The sequence below is a fragment of the Marmota monax genome, unplaced genomic scaffold (assembly GCF_021218885.2).
Source record: "Marmota monax isolate L192 unplaced genomic scaffold, Marmota_monax_Labrador192_F-V1.1 WCK01_AAM20220418_F8-fsc00039, whole genome shotgun sequence".
Lineage (NCBI taxonomy): Eukaryota > Metazoa > Chordata > Mammalia > Rodentia > Sciuridae > Marmota > Marmota monax.
In genome coordinates this window covers 1733074-1752956 of record NW_026693602.1, presented here as the reverse complement: position 1 = coordinate 1752956, position 19883 = coordinate 1733074, and the positions used below count along the sequence as shown (strand labels likewise).

Sequence of the window (19883 nt, the reverse complement as noted above, 5' to 3'; positions counted from 1 at the left end):
CCTAAAGTTATCACCCACATTATTTTGGTTGTCAGTTGTCCACATTACTAGAAGGCTGTATGGCTGGTTTGTGGATTGCTCAGGGTCCCTTCCTCCTCATTTTCTGTCTCTGCCTCAGATCTTTGCCAGAGCTTCCTAGCCCCTCCATTAGGGAACCACAACTCAAAATCAGTTCATATCAGAAGTTTATTATACAATTTAGTGAAGATGGAGGCAGAGACGAAACAACTGCCTGAGAAGTGTGTGTAGATTTTAGTTATCGATCCTCTTTTTTTCCCCTTTCACATTTTTTTTCAGAATACAGTGAAGCCATTTTTGAAACTGTCACTACAATACCTTTGTGTTCTATTTGCCAGATTTTATGAAACAAAAAACACTCTATCATGTCATACTCATGGCTTTCTCTATTGCCTTGGATGATTTTAAACTTGGTCAATATTTTCTTATAAATAGATATATATGTTAATGAAGACAGAAATACTGTTTGGGGGGAAATTGGCCTATGTTAACAGCCCCAGCAGGAGCTGTCTTGGTCTGATTAGACTGTAGAGCATGGAACTCGTGTACCGTGATGAGTAAAATTTCTAAAATTCCTGTAGGCACAGGGCTGTCATCATACCAGTTGTTTCACTGGAAAAGAGACTTTCTCTTGCTGGTCCTAATTTTCCAAGACTAAAGGATTGTGACATTGTAACTGGTGCTCAGAGTCTGTGGGTGAGTAGGAGGAACAGTGAGGATGCCTTCAGTGGGGTTCATAAAATGTCACGGTTCTCTGCCCTTGCACTTCCTGGAATGTCCTCTTTGGGCAGTCTAACCTCGAATGTTCCGTCAATAAGAGTACAGAGTGTCTATTAGTAGGTGATTGAGACTTATGAGCCTGAGAGGAGACAATCTGGGTTTTGTTTCTAGGCACAGATGTTAGGGTTAAGGACTGATAAAGAAGACTCCATCATTGGATTCTGCTTTTATTATTTGATGAAGCACCTTCATGTGTGTATTTTATAGCACGATATTAAGGCATGGAAAATCATTGCTTTTAAAAAAATGTGGTAAAATATATACAACATACAATTTACCATTCTATTTTTTAAGAATACGGTTATTAAGAACATTCACATTATTGTACATCCATGACCACTATCCATCTCCAGAATTTCTTCTTCTTTCCCACCTGAAACTCCTCATTCTCCCTTCCTGCTGTGAATGTGACTACTCTAAATACCTCACATAAGTGGAATCGTACTGTAGTTGTCCCTTGGTGAATGGCTTATTTCATTGAGTATCATGTCCATATTCACTTTTCCCAGCATCATTTATTGAAAGCATTACTTTTTTATATGTAGTAAAAAACTAAACCTTCATTGGTTTGTTGACTTGATGTATCATAGGGTAGTTAATAGAAGATACAAGTATATATATCAAAAAGTTCTTATGAGAGATCAATAAGCTTTGGTGTTCAGAGTGGAAGATCATCCTATGATAACTGAAAACCATTGTGACTTTTCTAGATGGTGCATTTATAATACTGGCTTGATAAATGTGTAGCTTCTGGAAATTTTTCTCTGCAATTAATACTAAGTGGTGATTTTGTTTTTTTCCTAGGCATGGAAGAGGAGGTGGTTTGTGTTACGCAGTGGCCGTTTGACTGGAGATCCAGATGTCCTGGAGTATTACAAAAATGATCATGCCAAGAAGCCCATCCGTATCATCGATTTAAATTTATGTCAGCAAGTCGATGCTGGATTGACATTTAACAAAAAGGAATTTGAAAACAGCTTCATTTTTGATATCAACACCATTGACCGGATTTTCTACTTGGTAGCAGACAGTGAGGAGGAGATGAATAAGTGGGTCCGCTGTATTTGTGATATCTGTGGGTTTAATCCTACAGAAGAAGGTAAGTTCAAGATTTTATTACCCGACTTCAGTTCTCTTTTTTTTGCTATGTATTTAGAGGTGCCATAAAACTCCTTGTTAAATTCAGTTATACACTGTTTTGTTTTGCAATAGGAACCTGACATTTGGGGAAATCATGGGACTCTTCCTTAATCAGTGTGGACAGAAACTTTTTTTCCCACAGGTTTGAGAGAGAGAGAGACTTAACAACCATTGCAGGGCAGTGTGTAAGTAATTGTCCTGAGGAAGAAGGGGTCAGGAGGACATTCTTAAGTACATTTATTGAGTTTTGACATTAGTATTTTAATAGTGTTGATATATGACTGTTTTTACCGATTAAAATGTCAAAAATTTTATGCTTCATCCCAGTTCTTTAGGCATTATTTTAAAAACCACATTAGGTTTTAAAGTTATGAAGTAGCCGAGGTGATTATCAATACCTAGGAAAAGCAAATGAGAATCAAGCACAAAACACAATGAAAAAGAGCACAGAGAAGGAAGAGGGGGCTCAAGGTATGGATAAGCAGGAGTAGAGGACAGTTTCCCAGGAGAGGAGTTGCGGGTTGCAGGCTTGGAAAGAAGTAATGTTTCCATGTGGGTGGAAACAGCCCTCCAGGTTTAGGCACCTGGGAAGGAAAGAACTCCGAGGTGAAATAGGTTCATACTGCGCAGAAGGGCCATGGGTAAAAGAGGCAAAGGGACAGCTGCTTTCAGATCTTGACTTTCCTGGAAAGAGCTCAGCTGAGTGGGTGGGGGTCTCAGGTGGAAGTCTTGTTCAGGTACTCTCAGAGCTGTTTGACCACTGAGTCCCTGTCTGCTTCTCTTCCTTTTCAAACATGCACTCAGAACCTGTGTAGGGGACTTCGATATAGATTTAGTTTTATAGAGCCAAGAATCAGAAATGAAGGTGTACCGAGGTCTTCAACCTTAGTGTCTTCAACTTGTCCCCTGTATCCCTGGGGGATGCGGTCCAAGATTCCCTAGTAGGTGCCTGAAGCACCTGTTCAGGATACTACTGAGGATACCATGAAGTATCATTGTGATGGATCTTCTGTTTAAATCATGTGTCATCTTATAATCGTTTTGTGGTTACTGTTGTTCCATTTCCCTGCTGACTTTTCAATTTGGAATTTGTTTGGGGGACCTAAGAGCAGAATTCCATCTCCATTGCTGCCTGCATAGATTGAGCTGATCTGCAAGGCTGAGTAGAAGTGTTCTTTCATATTTCTTGGTTCTTTTTATAATCCTCTGAAATATTTTAATAAAGGAAATGAGATGCTGTATTAGAAGATGTGCATTCTTCTTTCAAGGAAGGTGAATGTCTGGTTTTGGGAAGCCTATTCAGTATTGGGTAAAGTTGAGAACTCCCAAAATAAGAATTTCTAAATGTTTGTTTATGAGATTAATTTTGCAAGTTTTAAGGCACAGAGTCTCTGGTTTGTTTGACCAACTTAAAATATTTCTTACCATCCAGGAGATAAATGAACAAGCAATCAGATCTGGGAAGAACAAAAGCTTGGTATACTTTAGAAAATGGATTCATTAGTTCACCAAAATTATTTGGGTTTGCTAACACTCCATTAGGTTGCAGGTGCTCGTTCAACACACACATATTAGGTGACTAGTTAGGGAGACAGATGGTAAACCTCACTGACATGGAACTGAATATCTAGTGGGAAATTATTCCTTATAAAAAATGTCCAAAATAATGCATTACATTTGTTGATGGGTGCAAGTTCATGTGTGTATACTACACGATCTAGTAGATGATCCAGAATTATAATACCTAGTGATAAGTGCCGTGCACTTAGATAAACATAGATGGCAGCAGCTCCTAATTTAGTCCTGAGGGTCAAGAGAAGCTGAGGTAGTTTTAAACTGCTCTGTGACTGTCACCAATCATGTTCTGAGAACTCTGGTTTTGTACTTAGCGAAACATTTCATTGATTTTAGAAGTCAGAATCACTCAGTCACAATGTCTGTTTTCACTTTAAAAATGTTCTACCAGTATAAGGAGGAGTGAAGTTTTAAAACTTAAAAGCTTCAGTGACCTTTTTGGTGGCAAACTCACTAGTCCTTACAAAGCACATTAGAAGTATATTTGGGTTGAATGAAATTCTTAACTTTTGAACCTCTTATCAAAGCAATATACATAAAGGGTGAGCAATGAAGTATCAATCAGGTTTGATATGTATGGTTTGTGACTTGGTTACCAAAGGCAGCTGTGCTAATCACATATCATTTTTATCTGCTCCTTAAAACAAGCCCCAGGGACTTTTAATTTGCTAATACTTTCTATAGTTAGTTCAGAGCTATATTTATATACAACGGCACTTATGTTTTAGGTTCTATTATTTAGATTTTTTACAGCTTCTTCCTGGACATCTGCCCCCAAATAACCTAATTAGAGCTGTTTGTAATATAGTTAAGTATATATTGAGGTTATAGGAAAAACTTGTATAAAGTGAACTGTTCATCATTATGTAGTATCATAATGAAGTGTACTTCATTGTACTCTACAGTTTAGGTTTTTAATGTATAGTGGCAAAAATGCTATAAAACTAACTACTATACTTCCTTATGCATTTGTAGTGTAGACTAAATACGTTTTGAAAAAAAAATAGCCTAGCATGAGGAAAGCTTTGAGTTCAATCCCTGACACTACATACACACACAGTAAATGAATAAAATAACATCTAAAGATTTGTCTGAAATGCTAACAGCAGCAAATTGCTATAATACTTTGTAATTGTATTCATATAGTTTAATATAAGGTAAGAATCAAAATAGCTTTGTTCTTCCATTAACCTTATTGCCTGGTTTATATTCCCTTTTTTCCAACTAGACCTCTCTGCCCATCACGAACAGTATTTTTGTTTTTACCTAGATCTGTCCCCTGTGCCCTGTGCTCTTCCCGTTTTGGAAGGCTGAATATGCTCCCATTTTGAGCTCAAAAAGTGGTCAATAACATGAGATGATTTTCTTCACTGTGCTAGTTTCAGACCAGATGTTGGAAAAAGTAGACTGTGCTTGGATATCAGTCTGAGAAAATAACTATCCACAATCCCTGTGAGAATAACTAGTTTTTCCCTGAAAACAAAAGGAAAGGGGAAAAATCCGACCTGTGTTTTGATTCCAGGAACCTCTCAAAATATCGTTACCATGTTATTTCCGCTGCCCCAGGTGACCACTGCTATTATTGAATACTCAAAGTGCTGGCAGGCTGTATCTGTTTTTAAATTCTAGCTCATTGAACTGTGTGTGGTTCCTATGAATGCTTTTCTTCAGTAGATTTGAGGGTAGAAACTAATTTCTTTTGTTTTTCTTGGAAATGTGCAAATTTATTTTTATTTCCACACCACCAAGGTGGAAGCTGTTAAATCTGCTAAACAAGTCCTGGGAAGCACAGCCCAAGGGCCATAGGAAGCTCACTCAGTTCTCTAAAGGCCTCTGGGCTAATTTTAGGATGCAAGATTAGAAAGTTGCCTCTGAGTTTTTTTTCTTTATTATTATTTTTTTAAAATGCCCAGATTATAGTGGCTTAATTAAAAAAATAAAAAGTGTGATTCTCTGTTTTGATATGCTTCCTGATAGACAAGCATTTACGATTATATATACACTTCCTTTCTTAGAAGCAGTCTTTCTCAACTGAGGACTTTTAAATTTCTTTTCCTTTACTTTTTTATTGAGATTTAAATTGCCACTATAATCAGTATAGATCTTAAATGTACTGTTCAAAATAGCTTTATATATCTATGTCTATACATAGAGACGTCTGTATAGCTGCTCAGTATTAAGAAATAGAACATTTGCACTCCCCTGAAATTCTCCTTTCTGCCTCTTCCAAGCAGAGCCCCCACCCAAATGTATTTTTATTTTCCTTTTGCTTTGATTGCCGTCCATTCTTTTTTGCCTATTCTTTATTTATTTCTTCTTTTGTGTGTGTTACTGGGCATCACACCCAGGCAGGGCCTCACACATGCTCTCTGCCACCGAGCTACATCCCCAACTCTTTTTCTTATTTTTTGAGACAGGATCTCGATTTGCTCAACTTGGAACCCTCCTGCCTCAGCCTCCCAAGAGCAGGGATTACAAGTGTGCACTTGAGGCTGAGTTTTACCTTTTTTTTTTTTTTTTAATACTAGGGATTGAACTAGGGTCATTTAACTACTGAACAACATCCCCCGTCTTTTTTTTATATTTTCTTGAACTTCATGTAATGGAACTATTGAGTCAGGCTTCTGTTTTCCAGTATTAAGACCACAAGACTCATCAAGGTTATAGCATATATGCATTTCTTCATCTTTTGCAGCATTCCATTGTGTGGATACCACACTTTATGGATCTGTTTGAATGCTGAAGAACATTTGGGTTGTCTTCAGTTTTTTTTTTTTTTTTTTTTTTTTTGGGGGGGGTACTTGGAATTGAACCCAGGGGTGCCAAACCACACAGCCATATCTCCAGCCCCTTTTTAAAAATTTTTTTTTTTTGAGACAAGATTTCACTAAGACCTTAGGGCCTTACTAAGTTGCTGAGGTTGATCTTGAACTTGAGATCTTCCTGCCTCAGCCTCTCAAGTCACTGGGATTACAGGTGTGCCTCACCATGCCTGTCTTACATGTCTTTTGATAGATATCAATGTCTAGTAAGTTCTTTGGGTATATACGCATGAGTAGAAATGCTGCATCCTAGGATAGCTATAGATTTAACCTTAGCAGATTCAGTAGCTTTAATTCTCCAAAGCCATTGTACAATCGAGATTGCTTTCCTACCTGCAGAGTATGAGAATTCCAATTATTGCATATTGTTACCAACATTTGTTACAGTCAGCCTTTAATTTCAGTCATTCTAGTGGGTGTGCCATGATATCTCATGGCTTTAATTCACATTTGCTGGAGGACTAATTCAATCAAAGCTTGAATTTGTTTTTTTCTGTTTTATTACACACTTTCAAGCTACTGTCCCTGAGATCTTGGTTCACCGAGTGTCCTGTGTTGGGGCCCAGGCAACTAGATCTCTAAAATACCCCCCAGATGATTCTGATGCCATCATAACTCTAGATAAGTATCAAGGCATTTGTCAGGATTGCCTAACAATTTGAAGTCTCTAAGAATGTTTTTGCAGTCTATTGAAGAGAGTCACGACAAATAAGAACTTTTTTCTACTTGACACATTAAACATATTGTGTAATAATTTAATTCTTTAATAGTTGGATTAAATAAGCTGAAAAACTGCAGTTGGTTTCACCAACAGTTGCTACTGCTGCTGCTTCTTGTTGCTATCCATTTGTCAGATTTACCTTTATAAAATGTTCTTCCATAAAAATGGTGTATTCATTCGGGGCTGGGACTGTGGATCAGTGGTAGAGTGCTCGCCTAGCACTTGCGAGGCCCTGGGTTCAATCCTCAGTACCACATATAAATAAAGGTATTGTGTGCAACTACAACTGAAAGTAAAATAAGTATTTTTTTAAACAAATGGTATATTCAGAAGTGAGAAAATGGTTATATTAGTGTTAATGATAATGAATACTCTTTATAGACTCTTATTTGCCAAGTGAGACATAGATCTATTCGAAATTATTCTTTTTTAAGAAATATTTTTTTGTTGTTGTAGATGGACACAATGCCTTTATTTATTTATTTATTTATTTATTTATTTATTTATTTATTTATTTATTTATAATTTGGTGCTGAGGATCGAACCCAATGCCTCACACGTACTAGGCAAGTGCTCTACCACTGAGCCACAATCCCCATCCCAAAATGCTTCTTCTTAAAAGAAAAATTTTATAGCACACCAGATAAATCAGGAATCAGTAGATACAGAATAACCTTGACCTATTTACCATTAATTGCAATCATAAAAGTAAGACTTTCACAATAGAAATTAAAAAAATAGGAAAAAAAAAATTTTTGTATCAACAGACACAGCCCACCCTTAGAGGAAACACTCTCATCTGGTCTCCTGATAAGAACAGAGGAGCAGCTCCACAGTTTCATGACTGCATGCTCAGATGCAATAAGTCAGTGGTTAAAAAATTAACCTATGCCATCAACTCCGCAAAATTCTGCTTTACCAATAAAGAGAGTAGAATTATTTCCTACTTGTGTCATTTCATTTTGTTAAATGAGTAATTCTTTTGAATATCCAGAAGCATCATCTAGCCTCCCCAACTTCTTGAGGGACCCTAAAAGCAGACATGATGACTCCAAATAGGATAAAACTAAAGCAGAGGGTAGAGTGGCGTGAGCCAGTTTCTAATGTTTTGGATCTCATCAAATCATAATCTACTTCTCTCCACTGAAAATTTGTACACTGAAAGGCTTTCCTTAGCAATGTTTATTAGCTTTCTAAGTAAATTTCAATTAGGACTTCACTCCAGTAGCCTATTAGGCCTATAATAAATGTTCATTATACTCTTCAAGTCTTCCGAATTAAGAAGTAGGAGATTATTTTTCATGCTCAAGCAAACCCTAAACCAATGTTTGGTTCTTAGAAGTTTGATACTAGCCTTCCTTAGAGCAGTAATTCAGAAGTGTGAGCAAGGAGGGGAACAGAATGCCCTGTTCCATTATTTGTGGTGTAGAGATAGGTACAAGTCAACATGTTTATAAGATGAAGAGAAGTTTTTTTTGTCTTAGACCAGTCATTAAACTATAGAGAGAAATTGTCAGAGAATATTTAGACACTGTGCATTGCTTATATTAAAATTTCAGAGCTGAGCTATAGTCAAATTAACATGACTGAAAAGAACCCAGAGACCAAAATGTTGAAGATGTTGTGTTATCTGAGCCCAAGTGGCAGAGTGGTCTCTGCAGCCCTGTTAAGAGTCCTGTGTGTGCCAGTGTTGTCTGCAAGGGGAGGGGGTGGCTGTTAATGGATGTTTAAAGGTCTTTTCTTTCATGAGCTTGCTCGTGAACAACATGGGAATTTTTCTCTAGCTCTTGCCTCTTTTAATGTTCATGCAGTATATAAATGAGATACTTTTGAAAAAGGAAAATCCCAGGCCTCTTTAAAGAGGTTAAAATGCTCTGATCATTTATAGGTAGGAGATATGGAAGGTTAGAAATGAGATGGTCCCCTTGTGTTAATAAAACAAGGTCAGACTGTGGTTTCCTGGCCAGGTGGATTTTCTTTTCCCACTTAAGATGAATCACTTAATTCATTTAGGGTTTAGCCATCAAGTTTAGAAAAAGTATTAAGGGAAAAGTGTATCTATAAAAACAGTCACTAGAATTCATATGATTTTTATAGGGTGAAGGATTGTCAGTGTTTAGTTTTATTTTGTTTTGGTGAGAACTAAAAATTGAGCTAGATTACTGAATTTTACTGTGCCTCTACTATAGAGGAAAAGAGAAGCATATAAAATACACTTGTGGATACAACCCGTAGGATAATTTAACTGCCTTCTCCTTTCTTCCTTCCTAGTGTTGTATATATTTTTCTTAAGCTTGTCTTTAAAAGGTAGATATTTTTCATGGCTCTCTTAAATCCAGAGGGATTTACTCTGAGTCACTATTTAATCTTTAGCATTTTAAATCTCCTTGAATTAAATCTGTGTATTCACAACCGCATCAAAAGAGTAATACATTTCAGAAGGTATATTACATACATTGCTTTGTAATCAGCCTAGGTTGTTAGACAGGACAACAAGAGTTCGTGAGTACCCACTGAAATTATGACATCATTATGTAAGTGTCCAAAAATTTACTCTTACCGTTTCTGTTCTCATCCTCTTGAAAAAGAAAGAATTCATTAACTCCTGACACAAGGTGTTAGAGTTTGTTAGGCAAGCCTGTAGGAAGACTTGACCTTACCTGGAGCATCACAAAGATTAAAAAGTCAGAAATTAGTTCAACCTGTTTGCTCAGATCATATTCTCTAATTGAAAGAAGTTTTCAACCCTTATGAGCATCCAGAAGGGCTCACGGAGTTCTCGAGAAGCAGATCCTAAACTGTGTGTGCAGGTAGAGGAGTTGGAAGAATCTCTTGCTCTAATCTCTTCTGGTTTGACAGAGAGAAGGTGCTCAGGGAGTTTCTACCTCAGATTGAAACATTTCCGCCCCGCCCCCCCCAACATCTGTTTCTGAACCTCTGTTTGCTATTGAGTCACAACTGGGGATACAGTTATATTTAGACCTCACAATTAGAAACCTACCTTCAGCACCTGAAAGAGTTGTAAAATGAATAGACTTGTCTATGCTGTTTATGGGAATATTATAGTTAAATACATAAGGACATTATCACAAGCAAGTATCTAAAGAAGACAGTTTACAGTGATCCCTTCTCTGGTGAATGCCTAGGTCAGGTGACCTCGATCCCATTTGATAGAACATTAATTCCCTTACCTCTTTTAACATCTTTCACATAATGTTTTGTTGAAAAAAAAAAAGTCAATTTTAACTCAGCCTTTTCTGTGCAAACATACACAGGCGACAAACAAATTTGTTTATTTATATCTGGAACATTTACCTTTTTCTGGGTTATTTATAGCCTTGTATTCCTCACCAAACTAACAGAGTATATGCCTTCTGGGCCCTTAAAATTATACTTGGTTATGTCAGTAATTACAGAGGGATTTTATTTCTAGATTTTCAACTTGTTTTCAAATTACCTCCTTCTACACAATGTAGTTAGCTATTTTCATGTGTCTTTTCAGAATAGGGCTTAATAAAGTACTTCTCCTCCACTTTCCTGAAAATGTTCCTTGTGCCCACTAACTGGCAGAGAAAGCCATGAGCTAAAAGACAGGGTGAGGCCTTAAAGAAGCCCTTTCCCTGGACATGAACAGAATCCATCAGTCTCAGAATTAAAACTATTTCTCCCTAGTCCTGCCAGAAGTATAAAGAAAAGATGAGCAGTAGAATAAATGCAAGAGGAAAAGCAGCCCTGGGACTCAGCAGCATGTCACCGTGTCACCAAACAGGTCTCCAGCTTAGGAAGTGACATGTTTTTTATCAGGGGGAAAAAACTTGCCTCGCATGCACAAGGCCCTGGGTTTGTTCCCTGGCACCACAAATAAATAAGTAAATAAATAAGTAAATAATCTGTCCTTCTGCTAAGATTGTAGAGCACTTTCATTCAGTAGCCATAAAACTAAAGATTGTCTAAGTTGAGATTTTTAGAGCCCCTGGTACATTTTCGATCTCCTTGACGTGAACAAATCTCTTCCTAAATGTTTCCATTTGGTAGTGTTTGTTTTACCTTTGTCATGATCATTCTGTTTTGGTGTGCTGAAGTAATTTCACTCCAAACTTAAAGTAGTTTTGCTTAATAACAACAACAACAGAAAATGTTCTTAAAATGGGACGGACAGTGAGAGTTAAACTTTGGCATTGCAGATCCCGTGAAGCCACCTGGCAGCTCCCTGCAAGCACCAGCTGATTCACCTTTTGCTATAAATACGGCACCACCATCTGCCCAGGTGGATCCATCCTCCACAGCTCTACCTCCTTCCTATCAGCTAATCAGCCTTCCACCACACCCGGAAACTCTTGGCACCCAGGAGGATCCTCAAGACTACCTCTTGCTGATCAACTGTCAAAGCAAGAAGCCTGAACCCACCAGGTAAGTCGTTTGTGCCTCTGTGTGTGCGTGCGTGCGTGTGTGTGTGTGTGTGTGTGTGTACATTTAAAAATCTTACCTTTAAACGTTTCAACCTTGACTTGAAGGCTTGAAAGAAGCCATCTCCATAGGCTTACCTGGTAGCATTGTATTTCAGGCCTATATCCCTCCATTAATGATTTCTGATATTCAGGAGGTTTTATTGAAGAAATATAATATAAGCTGTCTGTGGCAGACACTTGTACTTCCAAGACTCTTGTGAAGACAGGCTACTATTTCAGTCTTTCTTAGAGACTTGAAGTATTACTTGCTTAACAGAGTTCACTGATTTGTAAATGGTGATCTTGCTCCATTTCTTATGTGATTATAAACCAGCCATGGGTCATCTTTTGTTTCTGAAGAAGGAGAGGAATACCTACTACTAGAAGATTTTGAAAGCAAAACGATTCCATTGCAGTGAGTGTGTTGTAGTTCTTTTGGTCTGTGTGAGCAATTATTCTTACAGGTAAAATCCCAATATGGCAGATTCTATGGAATTATAAAATTGGAGTTTAGAGAAATTTGATGATATTACATGTAATGCTTAAAGCAATGAAACTTTCAAATCTTTATACCAAACATTGAAGCAGCACTTAGCCCAAGCCTTGACCTGTCAAATTTCCAAGTAGAAAGAAGCATATGGATTGCGGTGCTTGACCACAGGGGCCATAAGTCCTTCCCCAATCCCTGGGTAGCCTGCCATCTCCCTCCCTCCTCCCACTCTTCTCTCCTCTTACAAGCTGTAAGGTAATTTTAATTTGATCATCCTTGACCTTTGATGTCGTGGTTGGAGGCTTAAAGTGACAGAGGGAGTTTGAGAGCAGTTGTTTTACTCTTTTAAAAGAAGCAAGAAAAGGATCTCTGCCATTAACAGCCATGTGACCATTAGTGACATCACCATCAAGTGGTATATTTATGAGCAGTATAAAAGTGGGGTGACTTGCATATTAGACTGGAAAGGTGTTTTTGAAACAGTTGTAGCATTCTACTGTCATGTGTAACTAATTAGAACAAATTTTAAAAATTAAATAAGCTGTAAGTTATTAAGTCTTATTGCTTTTATGACATAAAAAGCTTTCATTTAAAAAGCAATTATTAACAAAAATTTAAGTAGGGTTTGTTAAAATCCACATAATAGTTTCTGTGAACTATTTCCCAAGGCAACAGAAGCCTCTCACAAGCATTCCAAAGATGGTTTTTTGTATATTTGTTGTAATGGGATTTTACCTGTAAGAGCAAGAAAATTTTATAAATCAATACTAGTTAACAGTATCAAATTCTAACTGATTGTGCTTGTTTGCTGTGAGAATTTAAAATTACACACTTGCAACTTTGTTCCCTGTGCTACTAACGAAGATTTTACTTCTGGAAATTCACTGTTACTTTCCAATAGCACTTTTTAAAGCCAACAGCAAAATGACAGGTTTCAGAACATTTTTTTTTTCCTTATGTTAGTGTCTTTCATTGATTTCCCTGGTTTCAGAGTGTTTCTGTTGCAGTGTAAATTATGCTTCAAATTATGCTTTAAATCATCACCCAGATATATTTTGCCATCAGTATTTTGTATAAGTGACAGTAAGACACAGTCCCCTCAGATACAGTCGCCTTTGGAGTTTGTAAGTGAAGCTTATTAAGAAGTCCAAGAATAGAAGCATTAAGTGTTTATAGGTAAAAACTCATGTTCAGTGCCCCCAGCTCAGACAAGAGCTCCTCTAGGAAGTATTTTCCCCAAACTTGTAGGTTAGATTAAATGTCTTTCTTGAGTTTCTGTGCTCAAATGGTTTCCCCATATCTCTGTTTTATCATAGTATTGGAAATAGCTTGGTAGTTTTATTTTTCTCCACTAAACATTAAGTGACAGTAGGAAGTTTTGCTTACCACTAATTATACCCCTAACATCTCTTAGCTTCTCCATTCATGAAAATTCTAGATTATGCAAATTTTAGATTATGCATAGGTGCATTCAAAATTCCATCAAGGAATGGTCTAAGTGTTTCTAAGATGAAGAAAACAGTAAGAAATCTCTTCAGAAGAGTAGGGTTTGACCTGTACCTAGTTGGTGTGAGAAAAGGAGCATATCATTAGTAATTCATAAAAAAAAATTTCTTGGGGTAAAAGAGATGTGAGCACAGTAGAAAGAAGATGAAAGGAGAGCCTGCTTGGGAAGAGGTTGATTTGGGGAGGAAGAGGACGTGGAACATGGAGCCAAGTTACATTTGTGGCCTTATAGTTCCCACAGCCTGGAGGAACCTAATAGGTTTTCCACTGAGGATTTGAATAATATAAAAACTCTATTTTGAAAATATGTCTCATAGCAGTGTGGTCTGATGGATGGGTTGGAAGAGGGAGACACTAGGGGTTAGGCCACTTAGGAAGGTTCAGTACAGTAGATGTCACCAGAACTATATGAACCCAGAATTTACCAAGAATACACAAGTAGAAATGTCAGTTTGAAAATGTGGAACTCAGGATTTGGGGAGAATATGGGATTTGTCAGCATTTAGAGAAGAAAGTAAATGTATGAAAAACAGGGTTTTTCTAGCAGCATGTGTGGTGACTAAAGGCCTGGACTCTGTTGGCCATTCCCATCTGGAAAGGCACAGGGGGCGGGGCTAGTCACTGAAAAGAGGGCAATGATCAGGGAAGGAGAAGAAACATTGGGTTAGCACAGTATGGGTTCTCTGATACCCTGGGGTGAGAGTTCCAGTGGGCAAATATACTGTACAATGCCCGATGTTACTAAGCAATTAGGGAAGAGAAGCACTTTTTAAAAAATCTCAAGTTATTTAGAGAAAGAGTTTAAATTCCTGCAGGACTTTGGACAACATGTATGGGTAGTTCAGGTATCTTGTTTGTATGGTCAACTTCATCATGACTTAAACCAGTTTTGTGATACCTCAGAATACAGAGATGGAAAATGTACCCAAAGCAGAAATACTCTCAAATGAGAAATATCGAGGTTAATTATCATCTGGAGTTGGTGAACTCTACCTCATGTATTTTGATCCTCTCATAGAGTTAACTATAAGTTTATTAAAGGAAATTAGGATAAGGGAAGATATGGGAAACCCATTAAGTTGCCACCTCCTTATGGGTCTCGGTGGATTTCCTCAGTACCAGGCAATCATTTGGCGTTTAGTTCTGCAGAGTCACAGATTTGCCACAGGCACGTTCCAAAGCCGTGGATCAACTTGATGAACTGGACGGGCACCAGGTGTCTGCATGTTCTTGATAGGAAACTTCTCCTTGTCTCTGTGCCTTCTTCATTTTCCTTTCCCAGACACTCATAATATCTGTCTAATGCAGGGCTTTAGGGACTGTGGTTTTTTGTTTTGTTCCGTTTTGTTTTTGTGGTGCTGGGGATTGGACTCAGGGCCCTATGAATGTGAGGCAAGCACTCTACCAACTGAGCTATAGCCCCAGCCCAGGATTGTGGTTCTTATGTGTGAATTTCATAGGGAGACTTGGGGAAGCGGGCAGGTATAGGGAAGAAATTACTACGCTGCTGGTGGTTTGTGGTGGTGGTTTTGTTGTCTTGTAATCATACAAAAACTAAAGAACATTTGTGCTTTAAATCTCCAGATCACACAAAAACAATCTAATGGGGGATAAGAACAGATGTTTTGATTGCTAAGCTCTGAATATGTTTACCAAAACTGCGTTCTTATTCTTGACCATGTTATATTTTGTCATTAACACTTTTCATGTAGAACCCACGCCGATTCTGCAAAATCCACCTCTTCTGAAACAGACTGCAATGATAACGTCCCTTCTCATAAAAATCCTACTTCCTCCCAGAGCAAACATGGAGTGAATGGCTTTTTTCAGCAACAAATGATGTATGATTCTCCACCGTCACGTGCTATGTCTGTCTCTGTGGACTCCAGTCTTTACAACCTGCCCAGGAGTTACTCTCACGACGTTTTGCCAAAGGAGTCTCCATCGAGTACTGAAGCAGATGGAGAACTTTATGTTTTTAACACCCCACTGGGGACGTCCAGTGTAGAGACTCAAATGAGGCACGTTTCTATTAGTTATGACATTCCTCCAACACCTGGTAATACTTACCAGATTCCACGGACATTTCCAGAAGGAACCTTGGGACAGACATCCAAGCTAGACAATATTCCAGATATCCCTCCACCTCGGCCACCGAAACCACATCCAGCTCATGACCGATCTCCTGTGGAAACGTGCAACATCCCACGCACGGCCTCAGACACCGACAGTAGTTACTGTGTCCCTACCACAGGGGTGCCGCCGTCACGTAGTAATACCATTTCCACCGTGGATTTGAACAAATTGCGAAAAGGTCAGCTGTAGTTCGTTTTTACCCTATTAGAGGTTAATGACAGAAAATCTGTTTTTCCAACTAATTGTTCTTTTAAGTGTAGTATAGTGTGCAATGGTAGCCTGTTTTTTGCTTCAGCTCTGCAGAAAGAGCTGGTGTAGCCAAGATCTGAGAGTCTCAGTGGACCAGGGAAGGCTACGTGTGCAAGAGTGTGTGTGTGTGTGTGTGTGTGCACGCGCGCGCGCTCGTGTGCTCTGCTGGATGGGAGCAAGCTGGAGCTGCCCACTTGTGGAGAAGATGGCCCTCTTGATGCCTCTCCCGCTTTCCCTGCTCCTGGGTGCATAGGCTGTCTGCTAAAACAGGAGCAGGAAATGGACCAGCCCCGAAGCCTCTCCAGGCTTACTCTTTCCTGTGTTTGTGTGCCATTATGGTCACTTCTGTGTCACATCTGGGCTCTGTTTCCTTCCTTCCTCTATAAGCAGTTTTCATGTCGTGTCTAGCAGGTGATCATTCTGTTAAAATCAAGCCCTTGTGCATTTTGTTTCTTTGAGGTCTATCTGATTCCACAGTTCTGCACTCTCCTCTTATCACTGGTCACTACAGTTACTGCTTGTGACTATTACTTTTCTTACACCGTCTCAAAGAGCCTGCAGTCAGAAATTAGAGCCCTTAAACTGTTGGGGAAATGGGTCTGGGTTATTCTCTGAGATTCTTCAAGTCCGGAATATAGAAAGCCCAAGTTTTTAATGCACATACTCTTTAAAACGATGTAGTAAAATTTCACATTAGAGTTATTCTGGCTAGCTTAAAAAAGAAAGAGATTTAATGTATCCTAAGAAATATTTTGTCAGTACTTACTTCTCATTCAATACTAGTTTCTAAATCTCTTCTTCATGCATTTGGGTAGCCTAGTTTTAAGTTAGTGAGATAGAAGTTAGGCCAAAGGTTCAATCTCATAATCAGATGTGGGTATTGTTTGTCATATAAGTATGTGTCTGCATTTTCTGGTGGTTTTGTGTGCCAGTGTGAGGTAACATTCTGTGAGCATCCCTCTAAATCAGGGTGTGCAGAGAAAGAAAGAGAATAGATCATTCCTGATTGCCCTGAGCAAGGCAAAGATGGAAAATGCTGATATAGTTTGTTCTTTATTCTAGATGCTAGTTCTCAAGACTGCTATGATATTCCACGAACATTTCCCAGCGATAGATCTAGTTCACTTGAAGGCTTCCATAACCACTTCGTAAGTATACATGACCTTAGCATTGTTGAGTGTATTTCATTGTCAGAATCTTCCCACTAAGTACCTCGAGACTCATTGAGATCACAAAATGAAAGTACCTTCAGATTCACTGAATGGATGTGACAGTTGTATCTTCATGTTTGACAATGGTTATTGTTTATTAAAAGAAATGTATGTGTGTTTTAGAAAATCAAAAATGTATTGACAGTGGGAAGTGTTTCAAATGATGAACTGAACGAAAACTACGTCCCAATGAATCCCAACTCGCCTCCACGACAGCATTCCAGCAGTTTCACAGAACCCATTCAGGAAGCCAATTACGTGCCAATGACTCCGGGGACATTTGATTTTTCTTCATTTGGAATGCAAGTGCCTCCTCCTGCTCATATGGGCTTCAGGTCCAGCCCAAAGACCCCTCCCAGAAGGCCAGTTCCTGTTGCAGACTGTGAGCCACCCCCAGTGGATAGGAACCTCAAGCCCGACAGAAAAGGTAAGAGGAACATGCCAAGTGAGAGGATTGGGGAGTGTGCTAAGTTAGAGCTGAAGTTAGCGTCCTGGAATATTTCCTCTACCTTGGACATCAGTTTAGCAAAGCAGTACTGCTATTTATAGATTAGCAACTTGCACTGATGCCCAGGTGAGATTTGTAAATCTCTTATCCCTAGGTCAAGATTACAAACTTATTAAAATACCCAAAGGAATACCCAGGCAACAGGGGAGAATTAGGAGAAACTGGAATGCCCTGCCCCATCTATATGGGGTTATGACTTGACCCCTACTTGGCTGCAATCTTTTTTTTTTTTTTTTCATGTTATACATTTAATGGGAGGAAATAAAATGTTATATAAATAGTCTGATACATAAAATGTTATTTTTTAGATCATACATTTTAAATCTCTACATGTTCTTGTGATGCTTCCTAAAGTAGCTTTTAACTGGATTTATTAGTAGATCCTGGGGCGGGAAGCTGTAACTGATTCAGATTCAGGTCAAGTTGGCAACATCTTTTCTAGCTTTGAGGGTGTCTGCCATCCCCCCTGTGGATCTCCTGGCAACTGCAGGTGATAAAGTGACAGATGCTATGGCAGAGACTTGTGAGCCATCTGAGCAGATGAGAGGGAGCCTAGAGACTGGTCCCAAGATGGCCTGAAATCCTTTTTTGACTTCTGAAGCTGTGGGCTCATACCAGCAAATCTCCTGGTGTAACAAGAGAACCCAGAAATCTAGGATTTTGTGTGTATTATCTCTTGATGATACAGAGATTATCAGACCAAACCCAACACTTCTACAAGGTATATATGGCCTTTAATTGCTACTTGGTGTAACCTCTTCTTCAGAGAGTACACAATCAAATCAGATTTAGGATTATTTACAACACTTGACATAATTACAGCTTTCTATCTACCCATGCAACAACTTTTTAAAAATTAGTTTGCCTTGGCTGGGGAATAAATAAATGCTTCTAAATCTACTTTTTACTGGATGTCGTAAGTAACATTAAATTCTGTAGCATAGTTCATTAAAAGTTCTCAGTAAAAGAAACTTTTTAGCCAAGTTGGGTTTTACTCAGGTTTTCAAAATTTATGTGTAAGTCATTTAAACACAAACAACCTGCTTCTGTTGCAGCATGCTGTTGGTGTGACTTAATCTTGACAGCCAAATAAATTAGCATCCATGTGATGAGTGATACAGCTTCTGGCTTAGTGCAGGGGTTGTCAGCACATTGAAAAGCCTCCTGTGCTAAATGCAATTTTTAAAGAATATGTAATGTTTGTGTATATTTCTCATTAACTAGATTATTCGTACTAGTTTTAATTAAGTTCCAGTTGAGGGGACCAGTGAGTAGCAATCAAACTAGCTTAAGAAAAATGTTTTGGTTTGATTTTAAAGTAGGGGTGTAACCATGCTGGAAAAAGGCTCTAAGGGGAAACTGAGACCATCCCGTGTCCTGCTCTCCCTGCGCTCGGGCTCCTTGGAAATCTTGGCCTCTGCTTTGTTCTCTCTAGCATTCTCCCCTTCCTTTCTTAACTCTTAACTCTTGATCCTCCACCGGAAGAGAGGTGTGCTTTCAGAAAGCTTTTGCCTGGAGCGCCCCCTGTGGCCTCTGTTCTGCCCCCTGGCTTCTTCTCAGGAGCACTTGCAGCACCCACTTCAGCTTCCAATTGCCTCCTTTGTTATTTAGTCCCTTTGGATTGCTTAGACATGATGGGGTTGCTCTAATATGACTATATATAAATGTGTAGCCCTCCAGACTTGAAGTTAAAATACCTCTTATTCCTGACTTTATCATGTGAGTGCACTGTAACTAGGAAGGAAGACTGAAATTCTGAAAAATGCACCAACTCTAATTAATGGAGGCTGATTCCCATGGTAACTGTCGTGATCCCACTAATTTGACTTTTCACACTAGGCCACGTGATAGATTAAGGTCAGCCCACAGATTGACTGCTGATGGCTCAGGTGTCCACCTGGGGACCCTGAGCTGTGAAGAAAGAGGTTAGGGTGTGAGTGTCAGGGGGTTTTATTCAGTAATATTTGCTTCTGTTTCTCTCAGTCTTCAGTTGTCTCTAATTCTTATTGTAGACCTTAGTCAGATTCTTCTTTGCAGACAGTATACAAAAAGCGTTTCTAGACATGGATGAATTTATAGTACATTTGTAGATCTTGGAAGGATTGAGATACAAGCACCATGACCTCTGAAATATTGAAATGTCTTTTTAAATGTTAACCTGGGCTTTCCGCGTTTACCTTGGTTCATGATGGCAGCAGCGCTCTTCGTTCAACCCCAGATTTTTATCTTGAGGTCCCATGTAATGTGGAGGTGGTTCGGTTTGGGGAAGGGTACAAGGG

General features: G+C 38.8%; 1 protein-coding gene across 9 annotated transcripts in view; it reads left to right on the top strand.

Annotated features, from left to right (window-relative positions):
• Positions 1-19883, top strand: part of Gab1 (GRB2 associated binding protein 1) — a 116963-nt gene that overhangs the window by 71725 nt on the left and 25355 nt on the right. For 6 of the 9 annotated variants that reach the window (XM_046459559.2, XM_058584049.1, XM_058584048.1 and 3 more), the window contains exons 2-7: positions 1603-1897; positions 11241-11466; positions 11839-11919; positions 15213-15814; positions 16948-17033; positions 17220-17523. In XM_046459559.2, the coding sequence (XP_046315515.1) occupies positions 1603-1897; positions 11241-11466; positions 11839-11919; positions 15213-15814; positions 16948-17033; positions 17220-17523 (1594 nt within the window). The remainder of the gene's footprint in view (positions 1-1602; positions 1898-11240; positions 11467-11838; positions 11920-15212; positions 15815-16947; positions 17034-17219; positions 17524-19883) is intronic. The other 3 variants (XM_046459561.2, XM_046459560.2, XM_058584045.1) reach the window with 1 other exon arrangement.